Source organism: Cetorhinus maximus, chromosome 17 (assembly GCF_964194155.1).
Source record: "Cetorhinus maximus chromosome 17, sCetMax3.hap1.1, whole genome shotgun sequence".
Lineage (NCBI taxonomy): Eukaryota > Metazoa > Chordata > Chondrichthyes > Lamniformes > Cetorhinidae > Cetorhinus > Cetorhinus maximus.
In genome coordinates, this window is record NC_135895.1 from 71,105,294 (window position 1) to 71,124,065 (window position 18,772).

Genomic DNA, 18,772 nt, shown 5'->3' on the forward strand with positions numbered 1-18,772 from the left:
ACTCGCCTCCCCTGACCTTGCCTTCAGTTCCTGACAACAAATTGGCTTCTTTACAACTACGCTTCACTACTGGGCCTGACGGTCACATCAATGATGGATCCGCAGCCAAACCAGGACGAAGTCCCTGCTGCAGCCAATTGTAAAAGTAAAATTGTAATTCAAAATGCAGTCTGTGGTATAATCCACACTTCACTGCTGACAAAAAGATCAAGGCCAAAGATATTATAATTTAATAGCACCTTGCACAACCTGAGAATGTTTTAAAATATTTCATGGCCAATAAGTACTTTTGAGTAATGTAAGGGAGCAAAGTAGCCAATTTACACACAGTAATTTCAGGCATACAGCACTAAGATAAATATCCAGACAATCTGCCTAATCTTTCAATCTAGCAATAGTCTTTAGTAAATTAAACTTCACATTGTATATATTATGTTCCAGTTTCCTCTTCCTCTATTGAATATATAAACCCATGGGATACGATTTTCTCTTTGGGCTTCTGAACCTCACTAAGGTTTCAAATGGAGATCAAAAGCCTGCAATGTATGGAAATCACAGTCACTCATCTGTGATTTTTCCTGAATTGGTGAATTAGTGGCTAAAGGGTAGGCTCGCTGTCCAATTAAGAATGGTAGGTGGACTCTTGAAGCTGTAGGGCCAATAATATGCTATCCAGCTTGAAAGCGGCAGCAGGACATCATAGCAGGTACGTGAGACCATTTCAAAATGCAGGCGCCCTCTCTCCACTTTTTTCAACTTGTAAATAAGAAACAGCCTTTGCAGCTGGGCCATCATTGTTTTGGGGTGGGGATGGGGGAGGGAGGAGGGAGGAGTGCCTCTACAGGACAGCTTACAGCCACTGCTGAGCCCAGGCAGGCAAAGAGGATCTCTAAGGCTGCCTGGAGTGCTGACCTCCCCCCACCCCAGTCTGCCATTAGGAAACTGCCTCCAGGCAGTTAAACCACCCCCTGCCACCTGTGCGGACCTGGATGCTGACGGAAAATCAATAAGTCTTTAATAGCTTTAATTGGCTACCCACCACCTGTGGGCGAGTAGCCCTGCCACACCTCCATGGCTTGGAGGAGGGGTAAAAGTCCTCCCCACAATATATACTCCATGGATGCTGGTGTCCTCACTGCCTTGTCTTCACGTTTGAGGCTAAATAGTGGGTGTAACTGACTGTTTGACCAAGTATGGCATCACAACTATATTTAATGATGTTCTTCCTGCCTGACACCCACACATATACCTTCCAGCAGATGTCACGAGATACCAATTAAAATTGGGATCTCTGCTAACCTTTTACTTCTCCCTAGTGCAGAGGCATGAAGCCCATTATAGCCTTCCTTCTCCTGCCTTGGCTGAAATCATTTGTTGTGTTTTAATAGCTCATGTGTAAGTTTGAAAGTTTTTAAAGTTAAAAGTTTGAAGGTACGAGTTTTAATGTTCCATATGCTTTCAATTGTTTTCAGAATATGATACAACACAGCTAAACTCTGACAGGTAACTTCATCTTCTTTGTATTTTCTCCTAACTTAAAAATAAACGTTTGTGCTCATCGAAGTTGGAACTTTAGCCTGAGAAATTGAATGCTTTTTTTGTCTTGGGTTCGCAGTATCAGTGCCAAGCTCCCAGGATAAGTACTGTACAGTGGCTTCAATGTATAGCTCCTTTTACTGTCCTTAAAAGTGCTTTCTCCCTAGTTTTCGAAGAGCACCACATACTATACCAGTAATCCTTCGCCTATATAAACCATTCATGTAGCTTTTCTAAATAAAAATGTCATTTGGAATCATATTTGTTGATGTGATGTGATGACACCATGCCCTCTGCCAGTCAGGTTGAGGCTGCTCAAAAGCATTTCATGTATAACATGTATAGCCAGTAAAGAGGAGAATTTCATCCCGTCTCTCTGTACTATGGAAGTTTTACTGCAGCTGTACAGGTCCTTGGTGAGACCATATCTGGAATACTGTGTACAGTTTTGGTCGTCTTATTTGAAAAAGGATATAAATGCATCAGAGAAGGTTCACTCGACTCATTCCTGGGGTCTGCAAACAGGAACGCGGAGCTGAGACCACAATCAGATCAGCCACAATCTTATTGAATGGTGGAGCAGGCTCCAAGGCTGAATGGCCTACTGCTGCTTCTAAATCCTACGTTCCTATGACTGGATTCAAACACAGTCTTTGAAGTAAATAGACAGGGCTCTGAGCCACCATGCAATTCAGTCCCCAGTAAGTGTTTTTAACCCCTGTTTTAACTCTAGGCTGTTGTATTTATGCAGATGGCCCATTAACACCAGGCAAAGACAGAAGATGAAATAGTAAAGTCTGCCTTTGCAGCTTCATCAGAAATTTTTTTCAATCTCAGACAGGCTGTTAATTAGGAAAGATATGAAATGGAAGACGAGCAGCTTGATGAGATGGCCTTAAATGTGGGTAGGAGAGTATGTTGGGAAGAAGTGATTTGAAGCAGATGGCAAGGTTCTGAATTCAGAGCAGGCAGGGCAAGGGGAACTGAGTTCAGATCGAAACCACTGAGGATAATAGATTGCTCAATGCTGAGGCATGGGGAAGTAGCCCTGCACAATACTTGGGATAAAACAACACATCCTAGAACTGACCGTGAGCAATGCCGTTAGAGATCTGCTAGAATGTATACAAACATAGACTGGAATTTTATGTCTCGGGAAGTGGCGTGGCAGGCAGAAAGGATGTAAAATCTGATGGGATGGTGGGGGGTTGGAGAAGGGCATCAAGCCTATCACCTACCCACCTCCACTGGTATTTTACCAGTGGTAGGATAGGTGTTGGCCTCCTGATTGCCCCTCACTCCTTGCGGGGCTTGCCTGACTGATGAGTTAAGGTTGCTCCACTTACCTTCAAGTCCGGCTTCCAGTGATGTTCCTGCTCAGGGATTGATTGCAATCTGAGCTGTGTCCACCGCTCCAGGTGGTGCTGCTGGGACTGGAGAATTACTGGCCATTTGATTGGCTGGCAGCTCTTGGAAGTGGGACATCCTCTCGCATGAGGTCAGAAGCCATGACCTCAGGCAATGAATTTCCTTAGTCATGCAAGTTTGTGTTGTGGCTTCCAGGGCTGGTGGAGACCGACAGGCAGGCCATCACCTCCCATGTAAAATTCAGCCCATTGTATGCATTTTGTCCATCAAATGCAAGGTATCACCAATTCTGCGTCACATCTTAGAGAATACACCTAATAATGAAAATACATGACATTTGATCCATAAACACTTAAATTCTAAATTGAAGATGTGGAGATGACCAAGGTCTGAGCACTTGTTCAGAAACTGAGTCCAAGTTTGTTTGGAAATGTTGCATCCTGAGGCAGACTCAATTCTAATTTTATTTTTAAATTGTCTGTGAACAACACCATGCAAGGTCAATTACTATGGAATTAAACTGCTACATTCGTTCTTCCAGTACCGAAGGCACAGAAGGTACATTTGAGAACCCAGCTTATACTCCTACAGGTAAGGTTACAATTCTCACCAACATATTGTACTGTATGAGCAGAAACTACAGTTTGTAACCGATCTTAGCGGAACATTTCTGAAGGAGGATGAGTACTATTTTTGTTTTCAAAAAGATGTTGTGTGGTGTTGGAATACAGTTCTATGGGTGTTGACAGCTGTCTAGTACTTCTGTTGGGAGCCAGAGGTGCAAACAGGAGTCCTGCTGCATGCTCAAGAGGCCTTCTGGTTGGTGTCCTTTAGCAGCCATCAGGATACTCCACAGGTCAAAGATCCTGCTGGATGAAGATGAAAAATGATCAGGCTTATTACTCACTTATCCCAGAGTCCTTGCAGCTTTGAGGAATGTCCCAGCCTAAGTCCCACTGTCAGGTATTTTTTTTAAAGAGTGCCCTGGTGTTTGGGAATTTCATTGTTGGACTTGGAGCATTCTGTGTTGAGAGTGCCAGGAATGTCCATCCTGCATCATTTAGAGAGAGGAATACCAGCTCTTGTATCTCCTCACCAGAAACAGTTCTTACTTTTTATTATTTCATAGGATGTGGGCATTACTGGCATGGCCAGCATTTGTTGCCCAACCCTAATTGCTCTTGAACTGAGTGGCTTGCTAGGCTATTTCAGAGGCCAGTTAAGAGTCAACCACATCATTGTGGCTCTGGAGTCACAAGTATGCCAGACTGGGTAAGGATGGCAGAGTTCCACTAAGCCTCAGAAATTCAGGGGCAGTGTAATGGGAAAGGAGACCAGGAGCATGATTCATAGTGCAGTTGCAGATGGCACTATAGAAACCACACACCCTTCTAGTGTGGTGCCATGCATCTCCAGCCTTTCAAGTGACAGAAGCATTTGACCTGGTGCTGTTATTTTGTCAGTCAGCCCTACTGGCTGGGGTGATGCCCAACTTTAAATGTGAACCACACTCGATCAATGTACCCAGCATCTGTGCATGCCCATTAGCGCTCTCCTGTTTGCAGCACCATCAAGGTCCTCCTCTGGGTCCCCTGAAGCAAAACCCACCTGTGATCTCATCTTTCAGTGAACTGGCACACGAACCATCCTTTTCCCTAGGTGTGACTGAAGCCCACTTGTGCCTGGTGACTTATTATGTGCAGATTCCAATTCTATACTGATCTTTAAGGTATGCTCAGTGCCAGTATCTGAGCTGATGGTTGCGAATGTCAGATCAAGGGTCAGGGCTTCTTCATCAGTGATATGGCATTGCCCCTTCTCCTCCTCCTGGGGCTGCTGTGGTTAGGCAGCAGTTCCTGGGTGTCTAAAGGCAGAAAATCAAAAAAGGGAAGATTGGCTAAGGGGAGGATGGTGGATTGGAAAGCAAGCAGTCCATGGTCACACCATCAGCAGCTTGCTTATCATGCCAGAGGGAAGGATGAGGGTGAGCTGGGAGATGAAAAAGGACATGAGGCAGGAAGAATCCATCGTCCTAATGTTCTCAGTGATGAGGGCCACAAGCTCAATGCTACAATTGGGTAAGTGAGATGACAGTACCAAATTTAGGTGCTGCCTACCTCAGTCTCAACAGGCACAGGCAGGTCAGGAACCATGACACCCACACCAAAAAACTGCACAGACCAAATTCTAGCTCCTGATATCATCTCTCTCCGCCCTTTATTCCTTGCCACACCACTTAGGAATTGAGCACCCCCAGGCAATGTGATGAAGCAGATTGGCCTGCTACTAATACATTGAAAATAATTGTCCTGCCTTGGCTCCATGGAGGTCTGGAAAAAGAAAGACTTGCATTTATATAGCACCTATTTCAAAGTGCTTTACTGCCAATGAAGTACTTTTGAAGTGTAGTCACCGTAGTAATGTAGGAAACACACCAGCCAATTTGTGCACAGCTAGTTCCCATAAACAGCAATGTAGTAATGATTAGATAATCTGTTTTTGTGATGTTGATTGAAGGGTAAATATTGGTCACATCACTGGCGATAACTCCCTTGTTCTTCTTCAAAATAGTGCCATGGGATCCTTTCCATCCACCTAAGAGGGAAGGCAGGGCCTTAGTTTAATGTCTCATCCAAATGATGGCACCTCCAACAGTGCAGCATTCCCTCAGTACTGCACTGGAGTATCAGCCTTGAGTTTTGTGCTCAAGTTCTGGTGTGCAAGTTAAACCTACAATCTTCTGCTTTAGAGGTGAGAGTCCTACCAATTGAGCCACAGCTGATGCACACATTGGCTGTTCTTATTTACCATTCTGATTCCAGTAATCCATTGTCAGGATTGAGATATATTAGTTTTGCTCTTTTAAACCCAGATAATTAAAATGAAACCAAATAATTGTTGAGAGGGGTGGAGGATATGAATGTAATTTTAAAAGGGTCCTTTAGATATCTTGTATAACTCATGGAAAAATTATAGGTTTATTCATGTGTGAGCGGTCCAAGAGCTCCCTTAGGGTAGGGTAGGCCTTCAGCAAGTGTTTGATGGCTGTCAGATCTGAAACTCAGTAAAATGTACATGTGTGGACAGCTAATGTAGATAGCTAGTGATGATCGGCAATAGTTGAAAACCCTGCTAGCTCTCACTGTCTATACTCACAGCCACTCAACTGAAGTCACTCTTAAACAGGGTCATTGGATGGACCAGAAACATGAATCCTTTTGATTTCTCTCCTCTGTAATCCAGGGTTAATTGCAATGTTCGAACTGTATGGGAAAGTTGAGGACATCACTCAGTGTAAAGACATCCACTCCTATTTAAGTTAATACACCATAGTCAAAACTCTCTTACACTTGGTAGTAGAATGGCTCCTCAGTATAAGCAGGATTGACATCCTTTCTAGTCCTGGAAATCTCTATGATATTGGAAAGGGCTAAACAGATTAATTTCAACCATCACTGGTATCTCATATCATCCATGACAAATCAGTGATCTGATTCGCAGACAGTATCCTGGTGAAAATGAGTAGGATCTGTGACCAATGTTCTGCCCTTCTGAGTCCAACAGTTTGAGAGGCCAACTTAGGAAGAGTTCAAAGCCTATCCATCAACTAATGTACAGGTGTTGGGTGGGGAGATGTCACCATTTCTTCCGTTACAGGGTAATGGTCAGCTCAGCAGGTTTATGGCATATATTCTTGCATTGTATATAAAACGTGCTTTTCAGATTGTTTGAGAGCAATGGAATATGAATATCCTGACTTGTAGGTATATCTTGCTGTGGGCTAGACAGGGGTGAATCTCAGAGTACCAATCCCCAATGAGAGCAACAAATCATAGGATAATTCATGAGAAATCAAGTTCTTTAGGTTTCAAACCTAGAGTATAATTGTGGGAAATCTTTTTCTCTTAACAGGATCCTCATGAATAGGACAAGTGACGTCAGTACGAATGAAGAAAGGAAATAGGACATCTGGCAAATGAATGTTCCACATCGAGCATGTACTTCACAGCTATTCTCTGCCACCTTCATTTTCTCCAAGGATATTGCCACTTTCTCCAACATCGAGGCCTGAATGAGCCAACTTCCTCCTAAATGTCCTTCAGTTCTCAAAACACCCATGGATCACCAGCCTCTTTTCCATCAATTTTCCTAATTTAACTCTGAGGCTCTGCTTTCTCCCCTGCATCTGACTGCTTTCTTTCACTTTTGTGACACCTCTTGTGTCTCTCCATCATTCCTGCTGAAACCCTAATCTTCAGCACTAATTATTCCATAACCATCTTACTTTTATCCTCAATAAGCTACAATTCATCCATAACGATTTGCTCACATTAGCCCACATTCTTATTACTCCTATCTTTGTCACGATCCACTGATGCTTTGTGTCCCCGGGTGCCAACTTCATTGAATTTCTCCTCTGTGATTATGGCCCTCCTTACTTGCACTTATCTCCTCCAGCGATATGTCCCTCTGTCACTGACCTGTTTCTCATTGCCTGCTCCCTCTGCTTGAACAAGTGTCTGCTTCTGCTTCTGCTTCTTCAGCCACTATGTCTCTGTCCCCTGGAACTCTATCCTTCAGCATCTAAACTGTCACCTCTCCCTGCCCTCAAGAGGGAGTTACTAATGCTTCTGTTTGATCATGGTTTTGCATGCCCTTATCCCTCCTGCACATTGTTCATTTAATGTCCACAACTCTGTAAAGTGGTCTGAGATGTCTTTCTCTAAGCAAAGAGCATTTAAAAATATAATTTGTTACTGATTTCTATATGTTTGAATAGCTAACCAGGTGATTTGGGTATGGTGCTCAGAGTATTACTTCACTTGAGAGATTCTTCTCTTTTTAAAAAATTTTCTATTAAAATTTGAGACGTTAAACCATTGTAACAGAATCTATGGTTTCAGACTTCCCAAACAAAATGTGCACCATGATGTCTCCCATATATATAAAACTATGTTATTCTGTCGATCAATTAATGGTGCATTTGAGGAGCCATGTCATTCTAAATAACCAAACTTTTCCATTTTCATAGCTTATTCTATAAACGTTTTTCACATCACAGTAAGTAAACATTCCACTGCATAAACCCTATTTTGTTGAACAGTAGTTTTTTAAATGTATCATTACAACTTACCAAATCAACAGATGCATGCAAGGCAGTTACATTAATGATAGGCAGGATTCAGGTAATGCTTCAGCTATATGCTCAGTTACAACCAAAACCCTTCATTATCTCAACACCTAGAGTTCAGTGATATAGTTGTACTGGTGAACAATCCATGTCCTAAGCAAAATGCAGCTTTTCCTACATTACAGGAGTGAATACACTTCAAAAAAGTACTTCATTGGCTGTAAAATGCTTTGGCATGTCCTGAGCTCATAAAAAGCACTACATAATTGCAAGTCTTTCTTTTCTTCTATTGCTGAAGTGTAGAACTTTAAACCATCCCAGATATTCAGTCACAATTTGAGAGATACATCATAATGTTGAAGTGGGCAATTATTTCCATTCTGATTCAGCCAAACAAAGTGTTTTGGTTATTTGCGATGTACGCTGATGTGATGTACATCTTTGGCCCAGATGTACTCCCATGTTGGGCACTGGAGTCCATTGTACGTAATCAGCTCTTGTGTTATGGAAAAGCTCAGAGTATAAGCATCACTGTTGTAACAGACATTGGTCATTATGCCACCGGACAATGTGACAAAGGAGAGGCCAAATTTCTGTGGAGCAAGTTTATCATTGGTGTCATGCCAGAGAAAGAATAATAGACACCAGGGACTGATAAAAAACCAATGATTTAATGAGGGGCTTGTGATAGTTAATATGGAGTTGTCTCTACAAGGAAATTAAAAGGGAAGCATGCTAAACTGATGAGCAATTGAATAAAAAAGGATTGAGAGATGTACTGAGATGGGAGTGTGGGTAGGTAGGGCTGAGGTACTTTAAGAAATGGTGAGCTTATTAGGCATATTGGCCTTTCCTGTTTCTAAAACTCATTTTCTGATGCATCAAATTGTCCAGATGGCTTGTACATGGTAAGTGTTGGAGTGGGTTATGGGTGACAATCTAATTGATGGTTCAGAAGTTCAGTTATCTAAGGCTCAAGATTAGCCTCCAGCATGAATTCCTTTCCTGCTAATTTTCTAATTTATGTTACGTAGTGTCAGTTTTGTCTATGCAATTTAAGGGGTGATGCTCAATTTTAGGTGAATTCCTAAATCAGTCATGCTATGAGTGCAAACATCAAAACTATGATCCCAGTAAGAAACATTGTGCTTTACATCTGCAAGAAAATCAATTTCTAGTTTGTATTACAGGTGTCAAAATAACAAGTTAGTTATGGCTTTTGTTACGTGGAGTTATTTATGGTAGCACATTTACTTATGATTGAGTTTTCAATGAAAATATAAAGTATTGTGTTTTTTGCCCAAAAAACCATTCTACACACTGTCACTGGAGTGTCATACCTGTGAAAGTATGAATCTAATTTCTACTGCTCTTTTCTCCATAGAACTGCTTTTTAAATAAATGATAAATTACTGGAGTAGATAGTCTTCTCATCTCTTGCTCCACAGGCAGAAAGTAGAAGGGGTTTTCCTCTTTAAGATCCTAACAAGTGCAGCATGTGGGAAGTGCACTGTATCTGCAGAAGGATCAAATAATTTTCCTAATCTGGGCACACTGTTGACACTTCTGATCATCGACATTGGGGGCTTCTAGTTGCCCCAAGGTCCAGAGATCATCCCAGGGGAGGACGTTAACTTTAAAAATATTTCTTGATGGTTCCTCTTTGATCTTTGGGAAGCTCCTGGAATCCTCCACACTCTTCATCCCACAGAGGTCTTGGCACAAACCCTATCACCAGCTTTCTTCAGGGTTCCTTCTGCTAAGATGCCTAATATTTGCAGGATTAAATGTAGGAGGCTGTGAATGCTCCCTCCCAACTCATTTTTATGTTTACACGAGTACTGCATAAAAGCCCAGGGACAATGCAGTGGGGGCAGATAACCTGATGTATTGGGTTTCTACCCTTTTCCTTCCAAGTGTCTGGGAATTCAGTGTTCTCCATGCAAAATGAGGAAGAAAATCCACCCTACTGGACCAAATATAAAGTATTGTGTTCTTTTTCCCAGAAAAATCATTCTACACACTGTCACTGGAGTGTCATACTTGTGAAAGTATGATTCTAATTTCTACTAATCTTTGCTTCATGCAACTGCTTTTTAAATAAATTATAACATTACTGGAGTAGATAGTCTTCTCATTTCTTTCTCCACAGGCAGAAAGTAGACAGGATTTTCCTCTTTAAGATCCTAACAAGTGCAGGATTAGGGAAGTGCACTGTATCTGCAGAAGGATCAAATGATTTTTCTACCCTCAGCACACTGTTGATTTCACTCTAACACTAATTGGTAACTTGCTCACTGAGGCCCCAGGACCTAGTGTGGGAAATAGAAATGGTAAATATCTTATGCAGGAGAAGATGCTTTTCTGAGTTTGTGTTTGGGCCATTTAATGAGAAGGTTTACTCATAAGTTAACTGTGCTGTGCCTGACCTAGAAGCACTCAATGACGGTGGGTGTCTGAAATGGAATCTTTTCAGTTTTCTTGTGCTAGTATCTCTAAACTTTATTAAGCATCAGAAAAAGTCCCAATTTATATTATTTTTTCACTGGCCAGAACAATTTTGGAAGATACTTACTAACCACATTGTTTTAACAGCCATGAAGGGGTCAAGCTGTTCCGTGCATTATAAAGCAGACCCACTATTATTCTGTAGCCCCATCAGTCCTTTCAGAACAATTCCTTCTGCTTGAATCAGTTTGAATTTTGCAATTCCCTAAATTAATTATCTCCTCAATCTGATGTGACCTGAAAAAAAAAAGCAAATCATTCCAGTAAATCCAAAGATATAGCTGAAATTGAAATTGATGCATCCAAACTTCAGCAGTGAGAGGTGGTCTTCTACCTTGATCCTCAGCCCTCTGAGTCCATCTTGCTTGCTAACTGCTTCTCCGTTTTGGAACTGTTGAGAGTGATTGTTCCTCGGAGGAGTGCAATCAGAGCCAAGTCTGTGGCACCACGAGTGGCTCAGCTGCACAGAATGGGAGGAAAAAGAGTGGAAGAGCAATAGCAGTAGGGAATTTAATAGCTAGGGGAACAGACGGGTGTTTCTGTGGCTGTAGACATGACTCCAGGATGGTATGTTGCCACCCTGGTGCCAGGGTCAAGGATGTCACTGAGCAGCTGTAGAACATTCTCATGCGAGAGGGTGAACATCCAGAGGTCGTGGTCCACGTTGGTTCCAGTGACAAGGAGGATGGGTTACACCTTGGAGGGACTGGGAACAATATCATCGCAGGGAGATTTACTAGAGCTGTTTGGGAGTGTTTTAACTAGCTTAACAAGGGGGATGGGAACATGAGAGGGAATTCAGATAGGAGAGAAACAAAGCTGGTAATGGTAGGAAGAAAAGTAGTAAACGAAATTGGAAGGCAGTGGAAACAAAGGCCAACATCAAATAGAGACAAAGTACGGAAAATTGTTAGGCAAAATTAAAGGCACTCTGTCTGAACGTACACAGCATTCACAATAAGCTATGAATTGATGGCACAAGTAGAAGTAAACAGGTATAATCTAATTGCCATTCTGAAGGTGTGGCTGAAGGGTGACCAAGTCTAGGAACTGAATATTCAAGGGTATTCGATATTTAGGAAGGATAGGCAAAGGAAAAGAAGATGGGGGTAGTCCTGTTAATAAAGGATGAAATCAGTACATCAGTGAGAGAAGATCAAGATATAGAATCAGTTTGGGTGAAGCTAAGAAACATCAAGGGGCAGCAAACGTTGGTGGAAGTAATTTATTGGTCACCAAACAGCAGTGATAATGTAAGGCATGGTATAAATCAGGAAATTAGAGCGTAATACAGTAAACATGGGAGACTTCAATCTACATATAGACTGGGTAAACATAATTCGTATTAATGTTGTGGAAGACAAATTCCTGAAATGTATACAAGATGTTTTCTAGAACAGTATGTTGATGAATCGACTAGAGAGGGGGTTACATTAGATCTAGTATTGTGAAATGAGAAAGGAGCCTTTAGAGAAGTGTGTTCATAATATGGAGGACTTTTACATTATGTTTGAAAGAAATGTATTCAATTCAAAACTAGTGTCTTAAATCTAAACACAGGAAACTACGAAGGTATGAGGAACAAGTTGGCTGTTGTAGATTGTGAAACTACATTAAAAGATATGATGGTAGACAGACAATGGCTAGCATTTAAAGAATTAATACATGGTTTACAACAAATATATATTCCTTTGAGGCACAAAAACCCAACAGGAAAAGTGATCCAACCATGGCTAACAAGAGAAGTTAAAAATTGTATTAGATCAAAGGAAGAGGTTTTATACAGTTGCCAAATAGTAAACCTGAGGATTGGGAAAGTTTTAGAATTCAACAAAGGAGGACCAAGAAATGGGTAAAGAAAGGGAAAATAGCATTTAAAAGTAAACTGGCCAGAAACATAAAAATGGATTGCAAATGCTTCTGTAGATAAGTAAAAAGGAAAAGATTAGCAAAGACAAATGCTGGCTCTTGATAGGCAGAATTTATAACAATGAATAAGGAAATAGCAGAGAAATGAAACAAATACTTTGCACCTGTCTTCATGAAGGAAAATACAAAAAAACCTCCCAGAAATACTAGAGAACCAAGGTACTAGCGAGAATGAGGAACTGAAAGAAATTAGTATTAATTAAAAAGTAGTACTGGAGAAATTAATGGAACTGAAAATTGGTAAATCCCCTGGACCTAATGTTCCACATCCCAGAGTGTTGAAACAGGTGGCTGTAGAGATAGTGGATGCATTGGTGGCCATCTTCCAAAATTCTATAGATTCTGAATGGTGCCTGCAGATTCAAAGGTAGCGATGTAGCCCCACTATTTAAGAAAGGAGGGAGAGATAAAATGGGTAACTATAGACCTATTAGCCTGACATCAATAGTAGGGAAAATACTAGAAACTATTATCAAGGATGTGATAACTGGACACATAGAAAATAATAGGATTAGGCAGAGTCAACATGGATTTATAAAAGGGAAAGTGGGGGCTGTACCATTGGGAAGGCCCTGTTCCTGAACCCGTGCAGGAACCTGTGTCCTTGTGAGCCGCTTAACTAGGGAGGTAGAGAAGGCTTTAAACTAAACAAGGGGAGGGATCAAGATTGGGCATATGTTGCAAATCATGGGGTAGAGTCAAAGCAGGAGAGCAAAATAGTAATATGGGAAATGAAGGTCAGAGAATGGCAGGAAAGGAAAGAGAGAAAAAAACCTAAGAATGTACCAACTAGATGTTACAAAGATAACAAAAAGGCAAAACTAAAGGCTCTGTATCTGAATGCACATAGCATTCATAATAAAGTAAATGAAGTGATAGCGCACAATGAAGTAAATAAATATGATCTGATAGCCATTATGGAGATGTCGCTGCAGGATGAGAAGGATCGGGTCCTGAATATTGAGGGGTATATGACAATCTAGAAGAATAGGAAGCTAGGTAAAGGTGGAGGGGTAGCACTGTTAATCAAGGATGGCATTGGTGCAATGGAGATGACCTTGGTTCAGGAGGTCAGGATGTAGAATTAGTTTAGGTGGAGGAAAAGTAGGGGAAAAAAGTCACTAGTGGGAGCGGTCTCAGGCCCCCTAACAGTAATCACAGTGTAGGACAAAGTATTCAAGAGAAAATATTGTGCGCTTGCGATAAAGAGATGGCAATAATCATGGGTGATTTTAATCTACATATAAACTGGAAAAATCAGATTGGCAGTAGTAGCTTGGATGAGGAATTCATAGAATGTTTTCCAGACAATTTCTTAGAGCAGCACGTTCTTGAACCAACCAGAGAGTGTTATATTAGACTTGGTATTGTGCAATGTGACAAGATTAATTAATAACCCCAGAGTAAAGGCACCCCTAGGTAGCAGCAACTACAATATGATCTAATTTTACATCCAGTTTGAAAGAGAAAAGTGTGGGTCTAAGATTAGTATTTTAAACTTAAATAAGGGCAACGATGTAGGCACGTGAGCTGAGTTAGCTGAAGTGAACTAGGATACTAAGCTAGAGGATAGATCCATTGAGGAGCAGTGGAGGACATTTAAGGGGATATTTCAGAATATTCAGAATAAATATTCAGTATAAAGAAATATTCTAAGGGGAGGAGCCACCACAGGGAGGCAATGGGGTAGTGGTATTGTCGCTGGACTGGTAATCCAGAGACAAAAACAGAAAATGCTGGAAAAACTGAGCAGGTCTAACAGCACCTGTGGAGAGAAAAAAAAGTTAACGTTTTGAGTCCTTATGAGTCTTCTTCAGGTCAACTCTGAAGAAGTCATAAGGACTGGAAACATTAACTGTTTTGTTTCTCTCCACAGATGCTATTTGACCTGCACTTTTCCAGAATTTTCTGTTTTTGTTTCAGATTTCCAGCATCCGTACTATTTTGCTTTTATTTTAGTAATCCAGAGACCAAGGGTAATGCTCTGGGGATCTGGGTTTGAATCCTGCCACAGCAGAAGGTGGAATTTGAAATCAAAAAAATTTGGAATTAAAAGTCTGATGATGACCATGAAACCATTGTCGATTGTGGTAAAAACCCATCTGGTTCACTAATGTCCTGTAGGGAAGGAAATCTGTTGTCCTTACCTGTTCTGACCTACACGTGACTCGACCCTCTGAATGGCCCAGCAAGCCACTCAGTTGTAACAAACCGCTAGAAAGTCACAAAAAAGGAATGAAACAGGACAGACCACCCAGCATCGACCTAGGCACCGGAAATGACAATGACAATCTCAGCCCTGTCGACCCTGAAAAGTCCTCCTTGAGTGAGTAGGCAAAAATCTGGCAGATGGAATACAATGTGGGAAAATGTGAAGTTGTTCACCTTGGCAGGAAGAATAAAAAAGCAGAGTATCACTTAAGTAGCGAATGACTGCAGAATTCCGAGGTGCAGAGGGATCTAGGTGTTCTCATGCATGAGTCACAAAAAGTTACTATGCAGGTACAACAAGTAATTAAGAAGGCTAATGGAATGCTATGCTTCATTATGAGAGGAATTGAATATAAAAGGATGTTACGCTTCAGTTATATAGGGCATTGATGAGACCACATCTTGAATACTGTGTGCAGTTTTGGTCTCCTTATTTAACGAAGGATGTTAATGCATTAGAGGCAGTTCAGAAGAGGTTTACTAGATTGATATCTGGAATGAATGGGTTGTCTTATGAGGAAAGGTTAGACAGACTCAGTGTGTATTCACTGGACTTTAGAAGAGTGAGTGGTGACTTGATTGAAGTATATAAGCTCCTGAACGGTCTTGTCAAGATGGATGTATAAATGGCGTTTCCCCTTATGGGTTGGTTCAGAATTAGGGGGCACTATTTTAAAATTAGGGGGCGCCCTTTTAGGACAGGGATGAGAATTTTTTTCTCTCAGAGGGTTGTGCGACTTTGGAGTTCTCTGTCTCAGAAGGCGGAGGAGGCGGGGTCATTGAATATCTTTAAGATGGAGGTAGATAGATTCTTGTTAGGCAAGGGAATCAAAGGTTATGGGGGTAGATTGAAATGTGGAATTAGTAATACAAACAGATAAGCCATGATCTTATTGAATGGTGGAGCATGCTCGACAGACCCAATGGTCTACTTCTGCTCCTATTTTGTATGTTCGTATGGCAGATGGAATATTACGTGGAAAAATGTGAAGTTATCCACTTTGGTAGGAAAAACAGAAATGCAGAGTATTTAAATGGTGAGAGACTGGGAAGTTGATGTTCAAAGAACCCAGGTATCCTTGTTCTTAGTCACCGAACGCTAACATATAGGGGCTGCGAGGAATTAGGAAGGCAAATGATTTGTTGGCCTTTATTGCAAGAGGATTTGAGTACAGGAGTAAGGATGTCTTGCTGTAATTGTATGGAGCCTTGGTGAAAGCACACCTGGAGTATTGTATACAGTTTTTGTCTCCTTAACTAAAGAAGGATATACTTGCCATAGAGGGAGTGGCAACAAAGGTTAACCAGACTGATTCCTGGGATGGCGGGATTGTCCTATGAGGAGAGAGTGATCTCACTGAAACATACAACATTCTCATAGAGCTCAACAGGGTAGATGCAGGAAGGATGTTTCCACTGGCTGGGAGTGGGAAGGGCGAGTGGTGCTAGAACCAGGGCACACATCTCAAAATAAGGGGTATGCCATTTCTGAGGTCAGGAAGGATTTCTTCATTCAGAGGGTGGTGAATCTTTGGAATTCTACACCCCAGAGGGTTGTGCAGGCTCAGTCATTGAGTATATCCAAGACAGTGATTGATGGATTTCTAGATAATAAAGACATCAAGGGATATGGGCATAGTGCAGGAAAATGGTGTTGAGGTAGAAGATCAGCCATGATCTAGTTTAATGACACAGCAGGCTCAAGGGCTGAATAGCCTATTCCTGATCCTATTTACTATGTTCCACATGTCTCCTCTCCCAATCCATCTATACCCCCATTCATCTATCCTGTAGTATAAGGGTGTTTGGGCTAGTAAGGGTTAATGGAGGACTGGAAAAACAGTACCACCCACAGTATGGTGTGGAGAGACACAAGACAGAAGACAGGAGACAGAATGGTGCAGGGAAAGCCTGAGAGAAATCAGCATGATGATAGTACTTAGTCAGGGCTAAACCCTGGAGATATGTAGATAGTTATGGTTTAACAATAAATGGTTTATGTTCAACCACGCAAGCATCCAGACCTCTTAGTGAGACACCAAATAACTTTACAACATGGTGGCAGCAAGGGAAGGACCCCAAAATCCCAAGGCAACTCATGAATCAACCCATAACCTCAAAGAAGCTGGAGAAGGAAACCAGAATCTCAAGGCACGAGAAACTAAAGTAACTGAAGCCTGACCTGAACGAATGCGCACTTTATTTGAAGACACAGCTGGACATCACCTAAAAAAGCATCTCTGCCAGACCTGATCAAACGTAGAGCCAAAGGACCTAGCCAGTTCACAAAAAGGCAGAGCAAAATTCTAAAAAGAAAAGGCTGAAGGGTAGGAGAATCCACCGTGCAAATGAAAAGCCAAACCTGATCAAACACAATCAAAGGACCTAGCCAGATCACAAAAGGGTATACAAAATTCAGAAAAAGCTTGAACTTACCTTTTAAAAATAACCAGGACACTAACCAGGCAGAGCAAACGGTTTGTTTTGAATATTTCTTGCAGAATTGATTAGTTAGGGAATTGGGCCAGCAATCGCAGCAGGATCCCACCGAAATACAACAATTGCAGGGGAAGGAGAGAACGGTTGCTGCAATGCCTTTTGAAAGAAAAATATTTATAGCTGTACTGCCCTGTTCTTAAAAACAGCCATGGATTGTAAATTAAATCTACCAGACCAATTTGAGCTCATGCAAGTGGCAAACCAAATGCCAAATTGGGTGTCATGGAGAAGAAAGTATTTAGATTACAAGGGTATATCAGGATTAAGTAGAAAATTGAGGATGTGCAAGTTAATACATTCTTGTACTTACTTGGCGAATTTGACAACAATGTAATCATAAGACAAGGTATAGATAAATCCTCAACCACATTTGATGTTTTTTTAAAAGCATTTGACAAGTATTTTAAACTCCAAGCTGTGGAGAGCGCAGACCTTAAAAAAGGATTAAAACACCCCAATAAAGCACCTAAAGGTCAAGGAGGCTCAAGGGCAAGGGCAAGAATACTCAGGCAAAACACAAGATGGTCACAAAACATGTCAGCACAATGAAGTGCACGAGCCAAAGAGTTTAGTGCAGAGGAAAGAGGCTGAAGAGCAGCTGAAAAGCTTATTGAAAATGCTAACACATTACCCAAATTGCAACAGCAGGTGGCAGTGAGGATTGAGCAGATGGTTGTGATTGAAGGAAAGTTATCTGATGCAACACAAAGGCAGCAAAACTTGCAAAAAGGAAATGAAGCTATTAAACAGGAAATTGTTTGTATCAAAGCTGAGTTGGAAGAGCTCAACCTGAAGTACAACCAGGTGCAACAGAAGGTAGAAAAGGTACTCAAATAAGTCACTGCCCTTAAAGACTCTTTGAAGAACCAATATGTGGCCCTGGAAAAACATGAGGAGTTAGAAAAGATGTTGAACACTACTTCAGAAAAAGCTGCTTTGGAACTATCAGTAGCAACAAAGCAATGTACTGAAGCACAGTGTGAGTTGGCAAGAGGTCAACAAAAAAATAAACAGTTGAAAGAACAGTAAATCGTCCTTCAAGATCAAATGCAAAAAAAGTACATAATCCTTCAATAGCATGAAGAAATGAAGATTGTCTTAAATTCAGAACGGAAGAACGGCATAAAAAATGTTGAATGACAAGAAAACTCAGGACGAAACAATTGAGCTTCACAAAGAAAAAGAAAACCTGTCGAAGGAACTTTGCTATAAAGATCCCTCAGGTCAAAGTTTGTTTCTCTGGAAGACTATGATAGAAGCAAAATGAATTTAATGATGCTTTGAAAGAACTGAAGCACCAGTTGGCAGAGAAGACTCAGAAATATTCAATATTCCAGAAGGAAGCCAAGAGGTTCAAAAAAGGGACTGAAGAGCCAGTTCAATGGAAAAGAGGAGGCACTGAAAGGAAAAGCCGTAGAGCTTTCCAAGCTGTGAGTTGATACTGAAGTCACAAATAGCACGATTACAAAACTGAAACAAGTTAAGGCTTCGCTGGAGACAGACCTGGCCAACAATTAAATCAAAACGAAGGCCAAGGACAAAGTTCTGCCGCAGGTGGACAAAGAAAAGACAGAAATAAAATCGGAAAAT

The 18,772-nt window shown here is 41.3% G+C and overlaps 1 protein-coding gene across 7 annotated transcripts in view; it reads left to right on the top strand.

The window, feature by feature from the left end:
- selp (selectin P) overlaps nucleotides 1-10,156 on the top strand; it is a 76,255-nt gene extending 66,099 nt beyond the window's left edge. For 5 of the 7 annotated variants that reach the window (XM_078561434.1, XM_078561432.1, XM_078561433.1 and 2 more), the window contains 3 exons: nucleotides 1,473-1,503; nucleotides 3,446-3,495; nucleotides 6,817-10,156. In XM_078561434.1, coding sequence (XP_078417560.1) covers nucleotides 1,473-1,503; nucleotides 3,446-3,495; nucleotides 6,817-6,827 — 92 coding nt within the window. In that variant the 3' untranslated portion in view covers nucleotides 6,828-10,156. The remainder of the gene's footprint in view (nucleotides 1-1,472; nucleotides 1,504-3,445; nucleotides 3,496-6,816) is intronic. The other 2 variants (XM_078561430.1, XM_078561431.1) reach the window with 2 other exon arrangements.
- The last annotated feature ends 8,616 nt before the right edge of the window (nucleotides 10,157-18,772 follow it).